The sequence below is a fragment of the Ovis canadensis genome, chromosome 1 (genome assembly GCF_042477335.2).
Source record: "Ovis canadensis isolate MfBH-ARS-UI-01 breed Bighorn chromosome 1, ARS-UI_OviCan_v2, whole genome shotgun sequence".
NCBI classification, from domain to species: domain Eukaryota; kingdom Metazoa; phylum Chordata; class Mammalia; order Artiodactyla; family Bovidae; genus Ovis; species Ovis canadensis.
Window position 1 is genome coordinate 96127254 of NC_091245.1, and position 27104 is coordinate 96154357.

Genomic DNA, 27104 nt, shown 5'->3' on the forward strand with positions numbered 1-27104 from the left:
ACGAAGTGCAACTTGCTGACTTGCAGATCTGATAGGATAAAGCATGTTATGATTTGGAGATCTGGAGCTCACAGACCACAGAGCCAGTAACACTATAACACAAAACGATGGTATTACTTTGTTTTGTTTTCTTTTTTTTTCCCGTTTTTTAAAAATTTTTATTTATTTATTATTATTTTTTTAAATTTTTATTTTTACTTTATTTCACTTTACAATACTGTATTGGTTTTGCCATACATTGACATGAATCCACCATGGGTGTACATGAGTTTTTCTGCTTTGTTTATTTTCATTTCATGTATTTTGTCAGTTTGACTTGTTTTACGATTTTCCACTCTTCACCCTTCCTCTCTGTAATTGGGAAATGATTCACTCTATTTCAATTTTTCTAATGACTACATTTAAAACTTCATCACATTCAGATGCTTAGTTTCTGTCAATATCTGTCTAGTAGGTATAACATCTAAGGTAGTGTTTTTCTTCCAATGATAACATTCTTTGTCATTTTTAAAGCATTATTCATTTTTCAAATGAGTTGTTTCTCTTCCCTGTCATAGCACTATTACCCACCTCCAGCTTGTTTGTATTTTACTTTGCAGCAGGAAAGAGTAATTTAATATATTCCATTACCTGTGTGGATCCATCCAGCATGTATTTGACAACAGTCCCTTGACTGGTGATAACTCTTGATGCTTCCTGCTCCAGCGGTGGCATCACCATTTTGTAGAACTCATAGTGCCTCACCTTCTGGGGGTAGTTCTGTCGGACCATGATATCCCAAGTGGGTTCCTCACCTACAATATATTGATCTTAAAAAGAGAGAGAGAGGTTAAAAAAAAAAAAAGGCTTACTGTGAACTGGGCAATGCTGTGTGGCTGGAATTTCATCTTCTTAATTTTTTTCATTATTTTGTTTCTATCTGGACACTAGGACAGTTTTCAGGTCATGACAGATGGCCCAAATATGGGTTATTTGCTGCCTTAAAAAAAATTATTTTCTTATGGCCGTGCTGGGCCTTCTTTGTTGCTTTGGCTTTCTCTAGCTGAGGTCCGTGGGCTTCTTGGTGTGGTGGCCTCTCTTGTTGCAGACCGCAGGCTCTAGGTGTGCAGGCTCAGTAGTGTGATGCACAGGGTTAGTTGCTCCATGGCATCCTGGTGTTCTCAGACCAGGGATAGAACCTGTGTCCTCTGCACTGGCAGGCAGATCCTTAGCGACTGGACCACCAGAAAAGTCCCTTTTCGTTGCCTTTCTTACTGTCATATATAGTAAATAAGGCCATTTACTTAATAGGCACTTTCTTCATGAATTAGCCATTCTCTCTACTGATGTTCAGGAAATTTCAGGACAAAATTAGGAAGGGAGCAGTTAGTTATGCTGTCTTAGATATTGCCTTTTTTTCCTGTTGGTATTTTCCTCTCATCCTCTTCTTTTCTCTCTCTTCCAGGGATGCACAATGCTCCCTGGCAGTTCCCCAGTCGCTTGGAGCCCCAGGAGAAGTCATTCATTCAGACCCATTCTTTTTAAATCACTTACCATCTTTCAAAGTTAACACAATCCTCTCATCTCTAACCAAGTCCAGACTTTTCTCATGGTTCTACTCTTAACTGGCAATCAAGGAGCAAAGCACCTAATCAATTCCTCCAAAGGAAAGTACTATTATAGAGAATTTCTGGCATACAGCACCTACTCAGGTTTTGCTAATTGAATAATTTCCTCTTCTCCATTTAAAAAGTTATTTACTAACATGAAATCCAATGTCTATCAGTGATGGAGTACATTAAAAAATCACAGTCTCTTCATTTGATTACATGTTATCTATATTTTTAAATAAATCTATTTGATACATGTGTATCATCTTGGATATCCAAAATAGAGATTGAATAAAAAGGCTATTTGTAGAAAAATATTTACAATATAATTTGTGTAAATGTTGCATTACTCACATTATTTGTTATTATAAAGGCATACATATAGCATATTTGTACAAACCTACTTGCACAAAAATCTAAATCTTGTTTACTATAGGAGAAAGAAAAGGAATAGAACACAGTGGGAAATTTGCGGTTACAACTACGTAATTTTTAAAAATATTTTGATTAACGTATCACAGAAAACAGTCTTTATTTTGTCTGGCTGTCACATGAGTATGTTATATTACCTATTATATTTTTCTGTATTACAAGTTAAAATAAAATGCTATTGGTTCTGGAGGAAAAATAAAGTGCTTTACTAATACGAAATGATGGCATTTCAAGGACTATATAGGGCTAGTGGGAAAATATTTTAGAAGGAGCATCCTTCATGGTACCCTTCAGGTCAAAGAAGGAATAATAACAAAATAATAAACATCTGTTGATATATTTCTACATTTTAAATGTTTTGTATGTGTATTTTGCTCAGCCTACCTCAACAACTCTTTAAGGTAGACACTTTTATTTTCCAGAGTTTTCAGATAAATTAATGGAGGGTAACTTCTTTAAGGTCACACAGCTAGTAAGAGCTAAGATTTGAAAGAAAGTCTCTGTGCTCAGCCTTTCCCTTATACTGCAAAAACAACCACTGCTACCATGACTAAAATCAAACAAATAACAACCTAACACTGCAGGAATAGTCTCCAGATTAGAGAGTATTTTATCATTTAATGTTTACAACAATCCTGTTTAGTAGATAATGTTATTTTATAAATGAAGAAATTCAGGGTGGCGGGTGGTTAACTTGTTCAGGGTCACCCTGAAAAGTACTCAAGTTTCTAGGTTCTTTCTTCTTACAGTATGTCACCTTCTTTCCCTTGCCCTAGGCTGATCCTATGAAGACAGTGCTACTTTGATGTTTAGGTTGTCATTATGTTCAGACTTGAATTGGCATATACATAATACATGGGCTTCCCAGGTGGCACTAGTGGTAAAGAACCTGCTTGCCAACGCAGGAGATGCAGAGATGTGGGTTCAGTCCCTGGGCCCGGAAGATCCCCTAGTGGAGGGCATGGCCACCCACTCTAGAATTCTTGCTTGGGGAATTCTATGGACAGAGGAACCTGGAGGGCTATAGTCCATAGGGTAACAAAGAGTCAGACACTACTGAAGTGACTTAGCACACAATACATGGAACATTTTAGAAAGATTATGTGTTCCAGGCAGAGTTATTATTAATTACACTGTCCACTCGAACACAAAGATGAAAACATCAGACTAGGAAATGAAACTAACAGAAAAGACAGGTAAAACAAGTATTAAGCTGTGGTTCGATAATAGAATCAAGAAAACAAGCAGCAAACAATTATGTCTCTGAACTTGAAAATAATATCCCTCTCAGCACATTCATAGCATGTTTGACTTTGGAAGACCCTCCAGGGCCTTCAGTCTTAGTAACACACACAACTGATCCCATCATGGAAAACTTGGACCACTAGGAATTCTCAGAAATAGAAACAAAGGTCCAGAGTCTATTTTTAATGATTCAGAAAGCCTAATATAAAAGTAAAACTGAGACATAATAGCTACAATATTGTTTCTTCTCATTTGGCTGGCAAGTGAATATACCACTGAATTGCTTTTCAGTTAGCATACTCTTTATCTTTGATGGATACACTTTTCAAATATGGGATACATAAGGGAATTACAGGAGGGGCTTCCCAAGTGGTTCAATGGTGAAGAATCCTCATGCCAATGCAGGAGGCATGAGTTTGATCCCTAGGTAGGAAAGATCTCCTACAGTAGAAAATGGCAACCCACTCCAGAATTCTTACCTGGAGAATCCCATGGACAGAGGAGCCTGGTGGGCTACAGTTCATGGGGATGCAAAGAGTTGGACTTGACCGGGTGACTGAGTGCATGCACACACACACACACACACACATGAATTATAATAAAGAGGGTATTCGGTTGTGAAAAAAAATGTGATTCACTGATACAATATAACATTTATCAAGTGGGGAACTATGGCCCTGAGGCAGTAAGCTCTAATAAGGGCTATACAATTAATTAGAACCCGAATCCCAGCTCAGCAGCTTGCTTTGTTGCCTCTTCCAATTCTACTGCAATAGTGGGTCTCCATTTAAATGATATTCAAGTCAAATCACCACTATGGATGTCCTCTCTGTATTGGATTAGTTAAATAAGTCCTATTGTACTTGTTCATCTTAATAAGGTGCCATAAACTCTGTAACAGTATGGGCTTCCCAGGTGGCGCTAGTGGTAAAGAACCCACCTGCCAATGCAGGAGATGTAAGAGACACAGGATTGATCCCTGGGTTGGGAAGAACCCCTGGAGGAGGGTACAGAAACCCACTCCAGTGTTCTTGCCTGGAGAATCCCATGGACAGAGAAGCTTGGCGGGCCACAGTCCATGGGGTCGCAAGGGGTTGGACACGACTGAAGCAACTTAGCATGCACGCACCCTCTAAAAGTATATGCTGCTACCTGGAAACAAAACTGGTTTTCTTCATCCATTTAATCTGCACTTATCTCAATCAACTCTGTGCTCACTGTCCTTTGCTTTGATTAGATCAGCAAAGTTCTGTACATGTAGCCCTTTGTAGAGGCAAGAACACAGAGACACATTGTAGTTATTAAGAGCATTAGCTTTGCCAGCACTGGACCAAGAATGGCATTTTATCTCTGCCACGTAGGAATTGAGTGACATGGGGAAAGATACTGAATCTTCTGATGTCTCAATTTATTTCATGAAATGAAATTAGTAGGACTTAGAGTACAGTAGTTGTATTTTGTCATGTATGTTAAGTACTTAGTGTCTGGCTCAGAGTAAGTGCTCAAAAATGGTGATTACTATTAGCCCATTATTCATTATCAATAAACGTATCTAACTGGTAGGAAAGTACACAATTGCAATGGTGATTCAAGTGTTTTCTATGTAACTTCCCTCCTCCCTTGCCTCCGCATTCCCCTGGCCAGCACTCACCTGGGGACTCTTGCCCAGTGAAGGTCACTTGGAGCCCATTGGGGCAAGACACATTCAGGTTTTGGAAGATGGGAACACGAGGACTCTCTTGTAAAACAGGCTCTGGTTCTTCTACTTCCTATAAATCATTCAACACGTGAATAATTTCCTATCATTTTCTAAATGAGTTACTGATTTATTATGACTAAACAAGGACTTGCTGAATACTCAGAATATGACTTTCACAGGACTATAGGGCCCAGCAATGGAGCCTAATAAGGATGTCTCTCTACTGTGCAACTAATATTTTACTCGTAGCATAACACACAGACATGTGAAACAGCTAAATAATAGTACCAAATGGTTGGCATCTTTCCTCAGAAAAGGGAGATGTCAAAGTTAATAAGACTGATTAGGAAAGGATGATAAAGAAGTTGGGACTTGAACGAGGCCCTTGAAAGATGCCTCATGTAGGTGTAAGGGCTGACCAAGATCCCCAGCACCTTCTGTCTGATTCTCACAGTTTGGATGCTAGAGACATTATGCTATTAGGATATACATCTTTTTTTTCCCTCTAGTGAGCATGCATTGCTTTTGTAGTAAGTAAAAACAGTAAAAGAAAATAAAGACAATAAAAAGGATTATAAGTTTTAATGAGGGCTTGGGTGTGTCTACTTAACAAATTGTAAATGATTTTATGCTAACTGTGCCTGAATCCCTTGTTTGGTTATGTGTACTTTAGGATAAAAGTTATTTGTTATCTCCAACAATAATCATTTCAGTTTTTCCAATTGACTTTCTTAGTGGCTCACCACTGAAATCATTCCAACTGATCCCCCAGTACTGAATCTTTAATTTATTCTCTGTGGTCTTCTATTACTGATCATTTAGGTGGTTCTGCCTTTGTTACTAACAGAGAATAAAATCTGAATTGTCAACTAAAAATCAATTAATAACAAACACAGCATAATTAAGAGGAAAAAGGTTATGAACTTCTGTAAAATGAACAGTATTGCTCAAAGACACAAACACGCCATGACAAATCTGTCATTACATTCAGAACCATTATCCCCTATTCCTTCATTATAGTCAGTTAAAAAAAAAATGGTTGGCCACCAAATTGCTTTCAGGTAAGTTGATGAATATTTTCAACACTTCAATATTTTCACTTAACAAGGAGCAAATGTCTGAGCTTGAGAAAACTCATCCAGTAAAGCTGTGTAAATATGGTATAGAGGCTCAGTAACATTGAAACCCCATAATTTTAAACTTTTACTTATTCATTTTTTGACTTACAGCTGTGTTACCGTGTTATGTTATAATATTATGTTATATAGCAAAGTGACTGAGTTACACTCATATATATTCTTTTCTCACGTTCTTTTCTATTATGGTATATCATAGTATATCAAATATAGCCCCCTGTGCTACACAGTAGGACCTTGTTATTTACCAATTCTATATATACTAGTTTGCATCTGCTAATTCCAAACTCCCAACCAACCCTCTCCCACCCACTCTCCCCTGGCAACCACCAGCTTATTCTCAATATTCTTGATTCAATTTCTGTTTCATACATAGGTTCATTTGCATCATATTTTAGATTCCACATATAAGTGATATCATATGATATTTGTCTTTCTCTTTCTGACTTCACTTAACCATGATAATCCTTAGTTGCATTCACATTGCTGAAAATGGCATTATTTTGTTCCTTTTTTTTTGGCTGAGTATTATTTCACTGTAGGTATATATATATATACCTACAGTGAAATATATATATGGTGGCTCAGATGGTAAAGCATCTGCCTGCAATGCAGGAGACCCAGGTTCAATACCTGGGTCAGGAAGATCCCCTGGAGGAGGGCATGGCAACCCACTCCAGTACTCTTGCCTGGAAAATTCCATGGACGGAGAAGCCTGGTAGGCTATAGTCCATGGAACTGCAAAGAGTTAGACACGACTGAGCAACATCACTTTCACTGTCATATATATAAATATATACATATGTAGATGTGATATATATAGTAGTATAGCAATATTTCACTACATACACACACACACACACACACACACACACCTTCTTTATTCATTCATCTGTCAACGGACATTTAGATTGTTTCCAGGTCTTAGCTATTGTGAATAGTGCTGCTATAAACACAGGAGTGACTGTGTTTTTGAATTATAGTTTTGTCTGGATATATGCCCAGGAGGGATTGTTGGATCATATGGTAGTTCTAGTTTTAGTTTTTTGAGAAACCTCCGCAGTGTTCTCCATAGTGACTGCACTAATTTACATTCCCACCAATAGTGTAGAGGGTTCCCTTTCATACACACCCTCTTCAGTATTTATTATTTATAGACATTTTTTTTGATGGCTGTTCTGACTACTGTGAGGTGGTAACCTCATTGTAGTTTTGATTTGCATTTCACTAATAATTAGTGATGCTGACTGTCTTTTCATGGGCCTATTGGCCATCTGTATTTCTTCTTTGGAGAAATGTCTCTTTAGGTCTCCTGCCCATTTTTCAATTAGATTGCTTGCTTTTTCTTGTCGAGCTGTAGGAGCTCTTTGTGTGTTTTGGAAATTAAGCCCTTGTCAGTTGCATCACTTGCAAATATTTTCTCTAAGTAGTCTTTTCATTTTGTTTATGGTTTCCTTTGCTGTGAAAAAGCTTTTAAGTTTGACCAGGTCCTATTTAATTCCATTTTTTATTTCTATTGTCCCAGGAGACTGACCTAAGAAAATATTGATATGATTTACATCAGAGAAATGTTTTGCCTATGTTTACTTTTAAGAGTTTTCTGGTATCATGTTTTATGTTTAAGTCTTTAAGCCATTTTTAGTTTATTTTTCTGTATGGTGATAATGTGTGTTCTAGCTTCATTGATTTACATGTGGCTGTCCAACTCTCTCAGCATCACTTGTTGAAGAGACTGTCATTTTCCCACCATATATTCTGGCCTCCTTTGTCAAAGATGAATTGACTACAGGTGTGTGAGCTTATTTCTGGGCTCTCTATTCTGTTTCACTGATCCATATGTCTGTTTTGTGCCAATACTATGCTGTTTTGGTCACTGTAGCTTTGTAGTATTGTCTGAAGTCTGGGAGAGTTATGCCTCCTGCTTTGTTCTTTTTCTTCAGGGTTGGTTTGGCAATTCTGGGTGTTTTATAGCTTTAGGGTAAAATTTTAGGATTTCAGGATTATTTGTTCTAGTTCTGTGAGAAAGATCATGGGTAATTTCATAGGAATCACATTAAATCTTGGATTGCTTTGGGTAGTATGGCCATTTTACCAATAGTAATTCTTCCAATCCAAGAGCATGGGATATTTTCTATTTCTTTGAGTCCTCTTTACTTTCCTAACCTTTCATAGTTGTTAGCATATAAACTATTTACCTCCTCGACTGAGCAAACCCTAGAATTTTCAAAAGGCCAGGCTAAAAATTCCAGGGCCCTAATCACTTTTTAGCACATTTTTTTTTCTAATTTAAAGTTGAGAATCTGTACATTGTAAAAACTGTACAACTGTACCAGTAAAACCAAAAGAGTCAAGATTTGATCAGTAATTTCCTTCTTGTTCTTCATTTAGAAACTCTTTTGATCTGTATACTATTAGGAAATATTTAGAGTCAAAGAACTTATGAGTATATGTGTATATGTGCCTACATGCCTGTTTGCAGGTAGAGGGCAGACTACTCTTTAACTTGAAGTGGATTGTCCTTTAGTCTTGCTGAATTCCAAGCACATCAATTGCCCAGTTGCTCAGTCATGCCCAACTCTTTGTGGCCCCATGGACTATAGCCCGCCAGGGTCCTCTGTCCATGGAATTTTCCAGGCAAGAACACTGGAATGGGTTGCCATTCCCTCCTCCAGAGGATCTTCCCGACCCAGGGATCGATCCCATGTCTCTTGACCTCCTGCATTGGCAGCCATGTTCTTTACCACTAGCGCCACCTGGTAAGCCCAAGCTCATCAATATCTAAGTCCAAATCTACCAAATAGAAGTGTTTCCACTATTTAGTTAAAGATTCTCCTCTTCCAATTGTTGTTTACCTCAATGGAATTAAATGAAGTATTAAAAATAAGGAATGGTAGGAACTTTATAATCCTAAAGCAAAGAACATCCAAGATCCAATGTGGGGAAAGGTTGAATTAGTTATTCTAAATTTGGAATGAGTAACCTGAGACAGTTTGTAGATGACTGAAACATGTCTCCCAGTGTGGGAATTGAACTCCTGTGTGCAGGCCTCTTTTGTCCATTTAAAATAGAAAGTACAAGGAGTGTTAGTTAATCTGAACAGTGAAATATATGCACTGTAATAACACTGTTGGCATAAATCATGATCTTAAAAAAGTTAACACTGAGTCAGAAGCAGAATCTGGGAATCCATGGCAAGGTCCACTTACCTTTTTCTCTTCTTCTTTTGGGTGTTCCTCTTCTTTAAGAGATTCTTTGGGTTTTTCTTTGCCTTTTGTTTTCCCTTTTCCTTTGCCTTGAGGAATACTCACTGTAATAGGAATTACTGTTGGAGTATGTACTGATGGGATATTCAACATAGATTCCAAGTTAGGATCCTTATCCTCTATAATAAGAGAAAGAGGAAAAAACAAGTAAATTAGACATTTACATTTGATATGTTTGTTAAATAAAATTTGCATCTCAGAAACATACAGTCTGACAATTTTTACCTTGCTAGTAGCATTTATCAGTTGTATAGGTTTCAGGGGGTAATGTAGTTGATTTGAAGATCAAAATTGTAGTTTAAAAATTTGAGGCACTTAATACTTTGATACATTTGGTTGAGTCATTATTTCACATGTTCTTCCATCCCCATCTAGATTGTAAACTGCTAATGATAGGGCAGTAACCATCTCTTCATTTATTTGAGAAATATTTATTGATAGACTCTTATATGTAAATGTGTGGAGCAGTGAACAATAAAGGGAAAAAAGACCTTAGGAAGATAAAATAGTCTAAATAAGATCTGCTCTCAAATAACTTCAAGACAAAGACATATTAAATAGGAACATAATAAGGGATACAAACAAGGAAATTTAGAAAAGATTATTTCTAGCTGAGATGATAAAAGAAGTTTTCTTGCAGAAGACTGATTTTATTCTGGATTTTAATGCAGAACTGTAAAAGGAGAGGCAATCCATGGAGGAACTATGTCAGGAACTCCTGAGCATCCCTTGCATCTTGAGTTGCGTTTCCTGGGTTCCAGAGTAACACCCCCACCTGGATCTCGTCTTACCTTTCTGGTCATTTCGCCTCGGTCTCCTTTACTAACTCTTCCTGTTGTTGAAAGTTGGTAGGCCCAGGCTTTCACTCCTCTTCTCATTACAGATATTCTCAACCCTGGTTGCCCATAATAATTATTCACAGAATTTAAAAAAAAAAATCTCAGACTCCCACCTTGACCTACTGAGTTAGACTATCTGGGGAGGAGGCCCAGGCATTTACAGTTGTGAAACACCACATGTGATGGTGATACACAGTCAGGGCTGACAATCTTTATTATCTATATTAGATCTGAGTATCTTGTTCACTACTGGGGCTCCAGCTGTCATCTACATGCTAATGCCTCCAAAATTTACATATCTAGGAATGAGATTTCCTCTCAGCTCCAGATCTGTATTTCCAACTGCTTTTCTTATTTTTTTTTAATAAAAATTTAATTGGAGGTTAGTTACTGTACAATATTGTATTGGTTTTGCTACACATCAACATGAATCCTCCACAGGTATACACGTGTTCCCCATCCTGAAACCCCCTCCCTCCTCCCTCCCCATACCATCCCTCTGGGTCATCCCAGGGCACCAGCCCCAAGCATCCAGTATCATGCATCGAACCTGGACTGGTGATTTGTTTCATATATGATATTATACATGTTTCAATGCCAATCTCCCAAATCATTCCACCCTCTCCCTCTCCCACAGAGTCCAAAAGACTGTTCTATACATCTGTGTCTCTTTTGCTGTCTCACATACAGGGTTATCATTACCATCTTTCTAAATTCCATATATATGCATTAGTATATGGTATTGGTGTTTTTCTTTCTGGCTTACTTCACTCTGTATAATAGGCTCCAGTTTCATCCACCTCATTAGAACTGATTCAAATGTATTCTTTCTAATGGCTGAGTAATACTCCATTGTTTATATGTACTGCAGCTTTCTTATCCACTCATCTGCTGATGGACATCTAGGTTGCTTCCATGTCCTGGCTATTATAAACAGTGCTGCGATGAACATTGGGGTATATGTGTCTCTTTCAGTTCTGGTTTCCTTGGTGTGTATGCCCAGCAGTGGGATTGCTGGGTCATAAGGCAGTTCTATTTCCAGTTTTTTAAGGAATCTCCACACTGTTCTCCATAGTGGCTGTACTAGTTTGCATTCCCACCAACAGTGTAAGAAGGTTCCCTTTTCTCCACACCCTCTCCAGCATTTATTGCTTGTAGACTTTTGGATAGCTGCCATTCTGACTGGCGTGAAATGGTACCTCATTGTGGTTTTGATTTGCATTTCTCTGATAATGAGTGATGTTGAGCATCTTTTCATGTGTTTGTTAGCCATCTGTATGTCTTCTTTGGAGAAATGTCTATTTAGTTCTTTGGCCCATTTTTTGATTGGGTCGTTTATTTTTCTGGAATTGAATTGCATAAGTTGCTTGTGTATTTTTGAGATTAGTTGTTTGTCAGTTGCTTAATTTGCTATTATTTTCTCCCATTCAGAAGGCTGTCTTTTCACCTTGCTTAGAGTTTCCTTCATTGTGCAGAAGCTTTTGAGATTAATTAGGCCCCATTTGTTTATTTTTGCTTTTATTTCCAATATTCTGGGAGGTGAGTCATAGAGGATCCTGCTGTGATTTATGTCAGAGAGTGTTTGCCTATGTTCTCCTCTAGGAGTTTTATAGTTTCTGGTCTTACATTTAGATCTTTAATCCATTTTGAGTTTATTTTTGTGTATGGTGTTAGAAAGCGTTCTAGTTTCATTCTTTTACCAATGGTTGACCAGTTTTCCCAGCACCACTTGTTAAAGAGATTGTCTTTAATCCATTGTATATTCTTGCCTCCTTTGTCAAAGATAAGGTGTCCATAGGTGCATGGGTTTATCTCTGGGCTTTCTATTTTGTTCCATTGATCTATATTTCTATCTTTGTGCCAGTACCATACTGTCTTGATAACTGTGGCTTTGTAGTAGAGCCTGAAGTCAGGCAGGTTGATTCCTCCAGTTCCATTCTTCTTTCTCAAGGGTGTCCACTTTCACCACTACTATTCAACATAGTGTTGGAAGTTTTGGCCACAGCAATCAGAGCAGAAAAAGAAATAAAAGGAATACAAATTGGAAAAGAAGAAGTAGAACTCTCACTGTTTATAGACGACATGATCCTCTACATAGAACACCCTAAAGACTCCACCAGAAAATTACTAGAGCTAATCAATGAACATAGTAAAATTGCAGGATATAAAATCAATACACAGAAATCCCTTGCATTCCTATACACTAATAATGAGAAAATAGAAAGAGAAATTAAGGAAATTCCATTCACCATTGCAATGAAAAGAATAAAATACTTAGGAATATATCTACCTAAAGAAACTAAAGACCTATATATAGAAAACTATAAAACACTGGTGAAAGAAATCAAAGAGGACACTAATAGATGGAGAAATATACCATGTTCATGGATTGGAAGAATCAATACAGTGAAAATGAGTATAGTACCCAAAGCAATCTATAGATTCAATGCAATCCCTATCAAGCTACCAACAGTATTTTTCACAGAGCTAGGACAAATAATTTCACAGTTTGTATGGAAATACAAAAAACCTCGAGTAGCCAAAGCAATCTTGAGAAAGAAGAATGGAACTGGAGGAATCCAACTGCTTTTAGATTATCACCCCTCTGCTTGTGGTAATGGAGATATTTCAAAAACAATAAACCTCTATTCTTCCAAGCAGATAACCCTCCTTCCTATGTTCTCAACCTCAGTCAATGTCATGATCAATCATGCACTTTGTTTCTCAAGTTAGACATTGAGATCATTTGCATTTTCTCTTTTTGACTCACCCATACATCCAGCCATTTACAGAGCCCTCAGATATTGCTTTCATATCATGCCTCTCATATCCATTCCTACCACCTTAATTCAAATTCTAATTCTCTTGCTTTTTTTGGTAGTAGTTTCCTAATATATACACTCCTCAGTGTATTTCCAAACTATCACTATAATTATGTTCCTAAAATAAAATCTTTTCATTTCACTTTCCTTTTCTTACTTAAAAACCTTCAGTGTTCACTAATCTTAAAGGACACACAATGCTCACCCATTTCCACTCTAGTCACACTCAACTTCTCATCTTTCTATAAAGATGCCATGCTTTTACACAATTGTATATTTATACCGATGGTTCTTACTGTCCAGAATTTCCTTTCCTTGTTGCTTTGTCTTGATAGTTCCTACTCAGCTATAAAGTCTCATCTCAAGGCATTATGCCTTTTCTCTCAAGTATTTTCTGGCTGTCCCCAGTACTAGGTTTATATATAATTTTTAGCACTTATGCAGTTACCTCACTATTTATGATTTCTCTTCCCATTAGACAACGAGTTCTCTGAGTAGATGTAACCAGATGCCTGACTCATAGGAAATAGTGAATATCAGCAGTGAATGGTATCTAGTTGGGGGCAGCTGGAAACTCCTCCCTCTCATCTCCATCCTTTTACTCAATCAGCAAATATTTACTGAGTACCTATTACTATGCACCATGAATTGGGTAACCAGTGCTGAAAGACACAACAGGAACTTGTAATGAAATGGCAATTCAGATCAAGAGAGCCTCAGGTAGTCAATGTTGTGTGTTAAGCCTGTGTTAGCAAAAGTACAGAGCACTGTGGGAGCCTAGAAGGGCATTAGATACTAAATATTTCATACAAGCTGTATTTTATATGGTCATCCTTCAACTCCACAGGGGTTGGTTCCAGGACACCTTCATGGATGCCAAAATTCCATGGATGCTCAAGTTCCATATAAAATGGTATAGTATTTATTCGCATAGAGAGGTGTAAGAGAAGGAGGCTGGGGTCTTTCACACTGTCCATTTCAATACCCAATTCTCTTGGTATGTGAAGGAATCTTCTGCCTGTGAGCCTGAGCACAGGCTGTTGAAGTGTTGATATTCTTTCCCCTTAGTTAAAGAATCATCTACATTTTGCAGTGTTTAAGGCCATTTTTGGGCTTTCCTGGTAGCTCAGCTGGTAAAGAATCCACCTGCAATGCAGGGGATCCTGATTTGATTCATGGGTTGGGAAGATCCCCTGGAGAAGGGATAGGCTACCCACTCTAGTATTCTTGGGCTAATAGCAATATAAAAACTTACTGGCTACATCCCATTCAGAATACTCCTAACTTTTGGGCTTCCCTGATGGCTTAGACAGTAAAGAATCTGGGTGCCATGTGGGAGACCTGGGTTCTACCCCTGAGTAGGGAAGGTCCCCGGGGGGAAGGCATGGCAATTCACTCCAGTATTCTTGCCTGGAGAATCCCATGGACAGAGGAGCCTGGCAGACTATAGTCCATGGGGTCACAAAGAGTTGGACAGGACTGAGTGACTAACCACATGGACATTTTCCCATATACTTTACATTATTTCCAGATTACTTATAATACTTAATACAATGTAAATGCTGTGTACATAATTATTATATTGTATCATTTAGAGAAAAATGACAAGAAAAAAAAGTATGTTTATATTCAGTATAGCCACAACTATGCAACCATCATAGGCTTAACTGTATGGTACACATCAACAAGGTAACCTTTTCTTTCAACAGTTACAGATTGCTTTTATTTAATGATGTAAAAAATACAAAATAAAACATATATTATTTAAAATACAAGTTTATATAGAAAATATAATTATAGAGAAAATATTAATTCATTCTCTCTTTCTCTCTCTCACACACATACACAAACATAGTGCTAACACTCACCATAGCCGTGGTTCTTCTCTCCTGATTCCCTTAGATGATGATGATGACAATGATGATCGCTATATGGTATCTATGGTACCAGTGTGGCGAGGTGAGGTGTGTGGCACTGTTGGTAAGTGGTGAGGCATCAGGCTGAGTTAAGCCTTATGACAGGATGTCAGAATGTATTCAGTCCAGATAATTGGGTTCCAATTGCAGACTGACACTTTGGAGGAGGCTCAGTAACACTAATGTCAGGATCCCTGGAGGTTGAGGGCTGAGGATTTTCAAGTGTTGAAGGTCTAGGCTTCACAACTGCAGATGCTTTAGTTAGAATCATTGTTAGAGGAAGCTGTTTATTCCTTCTCTATGTATCATCAAACAAGTTTTTCAGTAGTTGTAGGTATGCTGTTATACCTTGGGTGACACAGAGGCTTCAGTCCAAAAAAAGATTGTACTTGAGGATCACATCCTTTGACACTTGCACCTATTGAAAAGTCAATGCCATTTTTTCAAGTGTTCAAATTGATGGCTCTGCTTCCTCTAAATTTTCTGCATCACCACAGTCATCTGCAGAAGACTTCAGCGGATCTTCGAGTTCCTTGTTGCTAAGGATCCCTTTATCTTCTTCTATATGTTCTTTGACATCATCCTAGACCATGTCAGAGGAGGCATCCCCTTAATCTTCCCTTGCAACATTTGAGATATTTAGATATTTGATGATTTCTACATCAATATTGGGGGAGTTGTTGAGACCATCAGCCATCTCATTCCATAATGGCTTCAAACATGCACTGACTGTCTCAGGCTTCAGGGTACCTACAGACTCTGCAATAAACACAGTTCAAACCACAACTGTGGAGCTCTTCCATAAATCCATGATGCTGAAGTCCAGGTTAGCACCAAGGATAGCATGAATCTCCCCCAAGGTAAGGTGGGTGTAAGTTGCCTTAATGTCCTCGATGATGCCTTGATTGAGTGGCTATAATGGCAATCCACTCCAGTACTCTTGCCTGGAAAATCCCATGGACGGAGGAACCTGGTAGGCTACAGTCCATGGGGTCACAAAGAGTCGGACACGACTGAGCGACTTCACTTTCACACTTTCTTTCAGCACTGATGCAGCACTAGGAGGCAGGAATGTCACTTCCACTTTCTTGTCAATGAGGCAGAGAAATTCAGTTGGTTGGGAGCATTGCCAGTTAAGAGGAGCCCCTTGAATGGCAGCCCCTTCTCTTCGAGATATTTCTTCCCTTCAAGAATGAAGCGTTGGAGGGACCATTCCAAGAACAAGACTTCTGTCACCCAAACTTTCCTGTTGTGCTTCCAGAGCACAGGCAGACAATTTTTGTTCTTGTTCTTTCGGGCCCAGGAGTTGTTTGCTTATAGACTAGGCTTGATCATGTTACCTGCTATATTGCCACACAGACCCAGAATAAGGTGAGCTTTGTGGGCCTTGAACCCCAGGGTTTACCTGGCACTGTTACAGATGTAATATGATTGGGCATCTTCTTCCAGAATAAGACTGTTTTGTCACAACTGAAGGCTTGCTCTGGAAAGTGAACTTTCTCTTCTGTGAGTTTCTCGAGGTCTTCTGGAAAGACCAATGCTGCTTTGGCATCGGCTGATGTTGATTATTCCATGACCTTTAAGTTTTTGAGGGACCTTTAACACTCTACTACCTAAGTAGCCATCTCTTAAGACCCTTAAACTCCTTCCCCTTGCTCTCCTCACCATCCCCACAGCATTGCTCACAGAGGCTATGTGCTCTTTCATCCATAATTTTGCTACCCCCAGGGACATGCTTCACGCTTTGGCCCTTAGTTACACACAAAATGCTTTCTGTCTTTACAAGCACTTTGGCATGAACCAGAGAGATAATTTTTGCCATTGTAGGGGCAGCTCTAACACTTCTATGAATTTCAGCTTCTTTCTGCATTACTGTGAGAATGTTCCATTTGTTCTTAGTGACCTTACATCCCACTTCAGCAAGGCACATGTCATTTTTAAAAGATCTAAAGATTTGTATTTTATTGTTGAGAGATAGCATTTTGTGCTCCCTCTTGGCCTTTGTGGGATTGTTTTGACCACTTAATTGCTATTGGGAGCCATTTTCCCACAGAAACCAAGCATGCACACATAACATGTGTAGCAAACACACAAAATGCCAGAAGAACAATGCTCATACAATGAGCACTAGAGAGACTGTGGATTTGTGATGTGGTGGGAGGTCACAGTAGGGTGGGCCTACACATCCCATCATTCACCTGACTTCAGCAGTGCTTGGCATATAGCCAATTTGGGGGCAAAGTTTTGCTCTTTGAATTCTTGAATTTTTTAAAAGAATATTTTAAACCTGAGGTTGGTCGAATCTATGAATACAGAACCCATAGATACGGGATATGGAGGCCTGACTATACTGTGCAATTGTTTTTCTACAAATGTGCCACACTTTTATATTACAAAGATTTTGCACATGCTGCTCCTGGTATAGAATTCCCTTTCTTTGATTCTTTGCCTAAGCAAGTTCCACTCACCTCCAAAGACTTAGTTCACACGAGTGAAGCATTTCTTAGAGCAAGTAACCTATAAGCTGAGTCCTGAAGCATGGGAGGAAGTTCACTGTTGAAAGTGGTGGTATATATAGCAAGAGGAAGAGTTCTGAGCAAGCGGCACAGGATGGGCAATTGGTCGGAGATAAGAGATAACATGGATCATCAAGTAACTGAAAGGCACAAAAAGCGTAGGGGAGCCAAGTTGTGGAGATAATACAAAAGGCCCATTGACAGACGAATGGTTCGAGTGTGATGTATACCTACAATGGAACACTATTGTCTTTAAAAAGAAGGACATTCTGTAATGTGCAACACTGTGGATGATCCTTGAGCACATTATGCTAAGTGAAATAAAGTGAAAGTTGCTCAGTTGTGTCTGACTCTTTGCAACCCCATGGACTATACAGTCCATGGAATTCTCTAGGCCAGAATACTGAAGTGGGTAGCCTTTCCTGTCTCCAGGGGATCTTCCCAACCCAGGGATTGAACCCAGGTTTCCTGAATTGTGGGCTGATTTTTTTACCAGCTTAGCCACAAGGGAAGTCCAGGAATACTGGAGTGAGTAACCTATCCCTTCACCAGGGGATCTTCTCAACCCAGGAATCAACCAGGGTCTCCTGCATTGAAGGTGGATTCTTTACCAACTGAGCTATCAGGGAAGCCCTAGCCAGTCACAAAAAGACAAACACTGCTTGATTTCACTTATGTGAATATCTAAAATAGCTGAATTCACAGAACTAAAGAGTAGAATGGTGGTTGCCAGGGCCTGGGGAGAGAAGGAAATTGGAAGCATAAAGTAGTATCATCATCAGTGGGCATAAAACTTCAGTTAAGCAAAATGAATAAGCTCCAGAGAGCTCTGCATACTGAATTAAGATGGGAGAATTGGATTGAAAATTTGTTTAGCCATTAGTAGATAAGTATTCTTAAATATTATTAATATTGTATACATCCTTAAGGAATTTATAATTTATATATTTTTTTACAAAGACCTATGCCTTCAACTTTTTAAAAATATACAGGAACTAAAACAAAACTTCTTATCTACTCTATAAACATTTTAAAATGCAATACCTATAACCTAAAATGAGGAACATCTGTATTAAATGGAAAGATTACATATTAATTTAAGGATTCATTGAGAATAAGGAAATCACTTAAGAAATAGCAGCAGTAGAGTTGATAGAGAGTAGAATGTAAATATCTTAATGTAAAAAGTTGATAACCTTGTTCAGAAGGAGTGTGGTTAGTGATTGTATGCGATCATGGATTTTAATACATAATTTGCTAGGCACCAAATGACTTCTCCAAATTGATTAAAAATAAATCAAAATACAAAGTTCAAGGTCAAAACCCAAATAAAAGCAAGAATACTATCAAATTTAATTCACTAAGGGACTACAATATTTGGCACAAGGTAAGAAACGCTTATTTAACTTATATGCAGAGTACATCATGAGAAACGCTGGACTGGAAGAAACACAAGCTGGAATCAAGACTGCCAGGAGAAATATCAATAACCTCAGATATGCAGATGACACCATCCTTATGGCACAAAGTGAAGAGGAACTATAGAGCCTTTTGATGAAAGTGAAAGAAGAGAGTGAAAAAGTTGGCTTAAAGCTCAACATTCAGAAAATGAAGATCATGGCATCTGGTCCCATCACTTCATGGGAAATAGATGGGGAAACAGTGGAAACAGTGTCAGACTTTGGTTTTTTGGGCTCCAAAATCACTGCAGATAGTGATTGCAGCCATGAAATTAAAAGACACTTGCTCCTTGGAAGGAAGGTTATGACCAACCTAGACAGCATATTAAAAAGCAGAGACATTACTCTGCCAACAAAGGTCTGTCTAGTCAAGGCTATGGTTTTTCCTGTGGTCATGTATGGATGTGAGAGTTGGACTGTAAAGAAGGCTGAGCGTCGAAGAATAGATGCTTTTGAACTGTGGTGTTGCAGAAGACTCTTGAGAGTCCCTTGGACTGCAAGGAGATCCAACCAGTCCATTCTGAAGGAGATCAACCCTGGGATTTCTTTGGAAGGAATGACGCTAAAGCTGAAACTCCAGTACTTTGGCCACCTCATGCGAAGAGGTGACTCATTGGAAAAGACTCTGATGCTGGGAGGGATTGGGAGCAGGAGGAGAAGGGGATGACAGAGGATGAGATGGCTGGATGGTATCAACTACTCGATGGACATGAGTTTGGGTAAACTCCGGGAGTTGGTGATGGACAGGGAGGCCTGGCGTGCTGCAGTTCATGGGGTTGCAAAGAGTCAGACACGACTGAGCGACTGAACTGAACTGAACTGAAGAAATGTGGATTAATGATCCATAGGAATCCTGTCTCTAGAGAAATGGATCTACATGGTCAGGCAGATAATTGATCACAGAGATTCCCACATAGTGTAAGGAAACACAGCATTGGGATTACCTTTTGATTTCATAAAGCTTTTTTTTTTTTTTTTTAAACATCTTGTGGATAGATCCCTATAAAATGCCTGAGAACCCACAAGTTCTCCTAATTGGTTCTTGGTAAAGTGACAGGTTATTTTGCAGTTTGTAAGGAAGTAGCTTCCAGTTGGAGAATTTGTTTATTGAAAGTAGGGTAAATAAATCCTTCAAGATGTTTAGTGAATGGCTCCTTTAAGACTAATGTTCTGAGGCACAGTGAGAAGTTCTACAAACACAGGATTCAAAGAAATATTATTCTGTAGAAAATCAAGAGGATTCCTCAGCCAATCATGTTGGTTTTGTCACCATCTAACAGACTGATTTTCATGGGCTAGTTCACAAAGATAACTTATATGTATGTATATGTGGTTATAATATGCAGTTATATGGGAGATTATACATATGATAAATGCTGTTTAAAATGCCTTTCCACTGTTATTTTCTATGTATGAAAGATTATATGTGTACATACATATGCACTTACATATATATGTACACACACAAATATTCCCACTGCTCAGGAAATGAGGGGCATTAAATCAGAACATGTTTATCAACAAGAAAGCAGATGGAGGATGAGCAGCTGCCCTTGGTCACAGGACATTTATCCTTTCTGTTGTGTTTAATTCACCTGGTGCTGATCCACTTGATCCATAGTAACTTATTGAGAGGCAGATTCCATTTTCCAAGGTGGCAGAAAAAGATCCAAACTTGCTGACAGCTTTATTCTCTTTATTTGATTCTTCTAAAAGATAAAATTGAATCAAGGACATTTCTGTTTTATCAAAGAAAAAAGTAAGCAAAATTCAGTGAGAAGTGGAAATCATCTAAATATGTTTAAAACAAGGATATGATTAAGCAAATTATGATATATATAAATATACACCAATGAATTATTATGAAATCATTGAAAAATGGTTTGTAGAGGATATTTAATGAAAAGGAAACTGCTCATTATCCCTTGGAGAAGGGAAAGGCTACCCACTCTAGTATTCTGGCCTGGAGGATTCCATGGATTGTGGAGTCCATGGGGTCACAAAGAGCTGGACACGACTGAGCGACTTTCACTTTCACATTATGATAAAGAAAGAGAAATATACTGTGAATAGTGGTTATTTCTGGGGTGGTAGACTTATGGGCAACTGTCATCTTTTAAAAATATTCCTTTATTTCCTAATTTTTATACTAAACCATGTATTTTTATATCTGGCAAAACACAGAAAAGCCATTAAATTTTTTTTAATTTTTAAAACTAAAATGTTCTTGGGTACATTCATACTTGTCAAACACTGTATTCTTACCTTGAATTTGGAAAATACTGAGACTGTAACTACATTTGTTAGCAAGATTTAGTTACTGATCTTATTATAACTTATTATTAACTTGTGTTCAAAGCATTTTATTAATTAACTCATCTTTGTTTGCAGGTATAACCCACACTGGGTGAGAAGCAATTGATTTCTCCAGTGAAAGGTGCCTGGAGACGTTAAATGGTGTTATCAGGAAGTTTTATGGTGTATGATTAATGGACATCCATTTGGAATTCTCACCTACAAGCAGGTAGAGATGCTCATGGCCAAATTTAGGATTTTTTTCTTGTCCTTGCAACTTGGGAAATCTGAGACTACAGGGAGAAGAAAGTGAGAAGAGCCCAGATAAAAACTCTACCATTTGCAGTCAATATTGGAGAGAAGCCAAGCCTTCCAGTACGAGTCGATTAACAGGGACCTGACTCCTAGAGACTGCACATGGCATAGTGCATAACATAAAATTCAGGACAGGATGGATACTGCAAACTCAGTGTTACTATATAAACACAGCCAGGCAAGGTAGCCTGCATGGCAGCTGGAATCAAAAGCTGGGTTCCCAGAGGAGGCAAAACCAAGGAAGCAGCCCACTATAGATCAGTTATATATACAATGTGTTATATATGCACATTATGTTATGGAAAATGTATAGACATAAGGTAGCAAAACACTTCAGTTATCATCTGGAAAAATTACACATGCTACCTGCGGGGGACACCTGTGTTTCTGCTAGGTGGATGTGGTTGACCTACTGAGGTACTAATACACTGCCACAAAGATGCAGCTGTTCACCTGCTTTGAAGTTTTGCTCTCCTCCTTCTTCTTTCTCATCTTCTGAAGGATAATCCTCTTCTTTTTTTTCCTTTTCCACAATTTTCCTAGGGTCTCTTAAGTGAATTAAAAAATTGTGCTTGTCCTTTTTCACTTTCATTTTGATAACTGTTGGACCTGGGGAAGAATCATGGGATAGAAAGTGGGCTGGTGGTGATGCCCCGTTAAACTCTGTAATAAAACCTCAAAATAATGCAGCCAATTTACATAATAGAATGTAAGCCAGGACTGGAAATACCTAGGGATGTCACCATTTTCATAAAAAAGATACCTAAAGGAATAAAGTAATGGCGGGATTCCAGGAAGAAATAGCAGGTGGATCAGGAAGACGTTTTCAGATTTTCTGCTCACACCTAAAATCAAATTACAGAAGGGAGAATAAATAGGCTGAACTAAGGTTATATGTGTGCTAAGTTGCTCTTCAGTCATGTCTGACCCTTTGCAACTCTATGGACTGTAGCCTGCCAGGCTCCTCACCTATACTCAACTTTATGATCAATCACGTGCGAGGGTTAATGTGAAAAGATTTTGCGGTTTACAAAGAATTGCATGAATGTTAGTTACAGCAGTTGTTATTAAGAACACATAAGAATTTCCCAAACAACATATTCTTTCTTTCAGTGTCTTGACTCATTCTTTCTCTCCTCTTTCAGCTTTTTTCTTTTTTTTTTTCACCCAGGCTTTTCAACTTTCATTGAATGATCATCTCTCAAAGTTGATAGGATTAAGATGAAAATAGTATACTTTCAGATAGCATATGAACTATCTGAAACTTATATATATTAAAGAGTCCATGGAATTCTCCAGGACAGAATACTGGAGAGGGTAGCCTCTCTCTTCTCCCAGGGATTGAACTCAGGTCTCCCACATTGCAGGCAGATTCTTTATCAGCTGAGTCACAAGGGAAGCCCAAGAATACCAGAGTGGGTAGCCTATCCCTTCTCCAGCAGATCTTCCCAACCCAGGAATTGAACCAGGGTCTCCTGCATTGCAGGAGGATTCTTTACTAACTGAGCTGTCGGGGAAGCCCACTTTCACATTTCTCCATACATTATATGCATATGAAAATACTGATGAGTGAAGAATAGTTACTGAAAACAAAACATAGCATTACAAAACTAGAGTCTAGTGCTCTTCTCAGTTATGTGACTCTGAATTTCGTCTTTATCACTGTACTTATCACTGTAATTATACTGTACACCCAGGGATGATATTCAACATACTAAATACTGAAACTTGTGGTAATAGAAATACATATGTATATAAATCTATTAATGAGAGAAGGTAATGGCAACCCATTCTAGTATTCTTGCTTGGGAAATGAGGAGCCTGGTCGTGTATAACCCATGGAATTGCAAGAGTTGGACATGACTTAGCAACTGAACAACATCTATAATAAAAATCCCTTTCATGTTTCAAATAAACAAACTTTATATAGTAAAAAAGTCTGGCGTTTGATAGAAGTTGTACCACAACAATTCTTTAAATAATTTGAGTAACTTGCAGGCCTTTTTATTTTAAAAATCATTAGTATGATCTTTTGTTTGATGTGGCAATTACTACCTAATGATGCTTGAGCCATGATTCCACATAGGGAATAGCATTCTCACTCTTGTAATGATTTCTTCATTGAATTATGGTCATTTGATGACAAGGAAGGGAGGGAGGAAGGAAAACTAAGAGAGGGATGGCAGGTGGAGGAAGGGTGGGAAGTGAGAAGGGGTGGCTGGTGTCATAGGCAGAGTGTAGGTGGGAGCAGCCCTGGTGGCCCTTGTTGGGTTGCATAATCTTGTGGACATTAAACAGGATCCTGCTCACATTCCCTCCCTACTGAGTCTTCCCAGCTCTCAGCAACCACTGCTCCCTACAAGATAAGTTGTTCAAATAAAGCCCAGGTCCTCAAACCCATCCTAAAAAATCTTTAAAGCACAGTAAAAAGACGCTCTATGAGATATCCTTGGTAAGTTTCCTAGAGCCCAGATCTGCCCTTCCCTTGGGGGGAACAATGCATGTCCTTTTTCCAGAGTAGGTCTGCCTCAGTTCATTCTGCAAGATCTCCTCCCCTGAAGACTTCTGAATCCAGAGGCGATTACTCTTTATCTAAAATACCTGGATATCAGAGGCAGGGCCCCAAGCTCTGTGCTCCAGAAGACCAAACCAGGAATTGGCTCTAAATTTACAGTTTGTGCTTGGTTTCTGAGATAATACTGTCTGTTGTAATGAACATGATTAAATAATGATTTGTTTATTGCAGTTACTATTATTTTCCAATCCTATAGCAATATTTTCACATCATGGAATATTTGTCTTAGTATGTCCAGCTAACCTTGAGGTGGCCTGTGCCTTGCAGAGGCTATTATAACAGAAAAGAGTGAAGTCTGAAGATGGCAAACATGGTGCATAAATGAGCTACTGGGGGCATATCACTACTCTCACTCATCACAGTCAGGAGGACAAGGCCCCACGGTGATCTGAAATGGGCTAATATCTTCCAAGCCATTAACCAGCTGCTGTCAAATGGTACCTTTTTCAAATGTTGTCTTTTCTACTTCAATTTGCCCTCCATCGGAAGGATACAGATAATAATTTGTTCCTGAGATTTGCACAGGTATTTCTCCCATGTTGTATCCATGAAACTAGAAGAGAAAACATCATGCTTTGAATGTGGAATGGCCATTGACAAAGATTAGGTCATCCGCGTGAGAGAGTTAAAGTTGCCATAAGCCTTATTTTTGCTAAAGGATTTGTCTATCACTTTTTAGACTCAGAGGCCAGTGTCCATCTTATTTTGGCACCTTCTGTGGTCTTACAATAACAGGCAGAATTAAAGGAGGCTCATGATTTTAAACTCTGTTCATTGGGTTATCTTCATAATACCATAGGAAGAGAAATCAATTTCTTTCATTGGCTATTAACTTTCTATTTAAAGTGAACTGATATAGAGGAATATTAATAACTTTACACTTTAGAAGGTCATGTGTTAAAGACTTTTCCAACTTTGTGGCTAATACAGCTCCAAGTGACACCGATTACATACTAAAACTTGAGAACAACGGGCTCAGAGTAGTAACTAGAAACGATGAGGACTATTACTTTTCCCCTAATTTTTGCCCATTATGTTTTTCTTGTAAAACTGCTTGAGGGAGAGACTGGAAAAGGTAAAAGCTACAGGCAAGAAATGTGGGTGCCGACAGAGAGACAACCCAATGCCCTCAGCAAGTCCAGTCATCTAAGTCAGATAAAACCAACCTCTGTGTCCTCAGGACCCTATGAGGCCTTCACAGGAGAGACTACCTCCCTCATATCCTCTGCTTTAGCTCCTCTAAGTACCTAGATAATAGTATCTCATGCACATTTCCTGAGTTGTTTTATAAATGCTAAAACTCCCCTTAAATGGAAGAAACTAACTACTTGATGACAATAAGCACAGTAGCCCCCAGACCTATTGACATCTAAGGATTGATAATGTTAATACCTGTGACTCTGCTACCCCTGAGACCTATTACCTCGCCATCAACTAGAGAATTGTGCACAGCTGATCGTGTAGCCTGGGACTCCCCTCCCTCACTTGGCCTTGATATCTGCTTTCCTGAAACCCACTGGGGAGTCAGCTGCTTTGAGTCCAGGACTCTCTGCTTGGCGCCCTGGATAAATGCTGCACTTTCCTTCTCAACAACCCGGTGTCAGTAGGTTGGCTTTACTGTGTGTGGGTAAGTGCACCCAAGTTCGGTTTGGTAACATTTTGACCTATCACACTTGCTTATTTACATATACCTAAATGCATGCTTTTGTGCCAAAATTCCATCTAGAAACCTAGCTTCATGGCACTCAAGAAAAACTGGCCTGAGGGTGTTGCTGTCTTGCCAATTGGCTGCAAAGAAGGTTCCAGGTATCAGAGGGTGGATTGCAGGTGTGAGATCACCTATACTGGCAGAAACCCCAAGGCCTCTCTGACGGCAATGAAGACTGAAAACCTTGTTTCTGACGAAGCTGAGTTTTCCCCCAAACAATTAGGAGTAACCCAAAGGGGCTTTTTAGAAAATTGATTCTACCGGGTAAACTATCTCAGGTTCTGGTTCCTGGAGGGGCTCCTCTGTTACTTCCGGGATCTTCATTTGCTCTTCTTTCAATTTCTCCTTTATAAAAGATTTTTTCTTCAAAATCTTACTATCTTCTTTTTCTAGCTTTTCCTTGCCTTTCTTTTTACCAGCCTCCTTACTCTTCTTTTCTGCTTTTTTTTCTTCCTTTAAGCGTTCCTCTTCAGCTAACCGATCTTGTTCTTCTTTCCAGGCCTGTAAACACATTTAAAACATTTAACAGGATTTTGAAACAAATCTGATCCCATTCAGGTTCACTTTGGAGACCATTTTACGTGAATTTTTATAAGCTATGTCTCTGATGGATCAAAATACTGAACTAGAGACTGTCATACAATCCTTGATTCTCTCACTGCAGCTTCTTCACTCACCTCTGTTGCAGTTTTCGTTTTTTAACTTCAGGTGTCTCTTTATCTTTAACCTGAGTTACTGCATCAGCCTCTTAGCTGGTTTCTCTGCCTCCTATATTTTCCACATGAGCCAAATCCAAAATGTAGGTTCTAAATAATCGGTAATATGATAGACTAGATGTTCAAGGAAACATTCCTAGCATAATGTATTTCAAAAACAAGGTATTAAATCATCATTGTAATATAACATATAATACTGTGTATCAACTAAATTTAAAAAGCCAACATAACCTTAATAGGGATGCTTGTTAAAAACAATATAAAAGCCTATAATTTCAATCAACTTAGATACAAAAATTTTAGATAAAATACTATCAGATCAAATCTAGTTATTTATTATAATAATATGCCATGAAAAACTGGTGTTATAATTTTCATCAATAATGTACATAAAGATGGACCCAGGAGCTTACTAAAATTTAAAATTCCTAGGTTCTACTATCAAAGATCAGTTAGGATGGAACAAAAACATACATATTTTAACTCTTTCCTCTTTCCTCTTCCAGAGATACTTAAGCAATTATGGCATATGTGGTTTTGTAGGATAAGGATTAAACTTTAGGAAATGCTGAAGGGAA

At 38.5% G+C, this 27104-nt stretch overlaps 1 protein-coding gene across 1 annotated transcript in view; it reads right to left on the bottom strand.

Moving 5' to 3' along the window:
• Nucleotides 1–27104, bottom strand: part of SPAG17 (sperm associated antigen 17) — a 259656-nt gene that overhangs the window by 84769 nt on the left and 147783 nt on the right. Inside the window, exons 21-27 of the mRNA XM_069602119.1 lie at nucleotides 26072–26311; nucleotides 24544–24655; nucleotides 21981–22136; nucleotides 20513–20626; nucleotides 9308–9483; nucleotides 4918–5035; nucleotides 631–809 (exon numbers count right to left, since the gene is read on the bottom strand). Coding sequence (XP_069458220.1) covers nucleotides 631–809; nucleotides 4918–5035; nucleotides 9308–9483; nucleotides 20513–20626; nucleotides 21981–22136; nucleotides 24544–24655; nucleotides 26072–26311 — 1095 coding nt within the window. The remainder of the gene's footprint in view (nucleotides 1–630; nucleotides 810–4917; nucleotides 5036–9307; nucleotides 9484–20512; nucleotides 20627–21980; nucleotides 22137–24543; nucleotides 24656–26071; nucleotides 26312–27104) is intronic.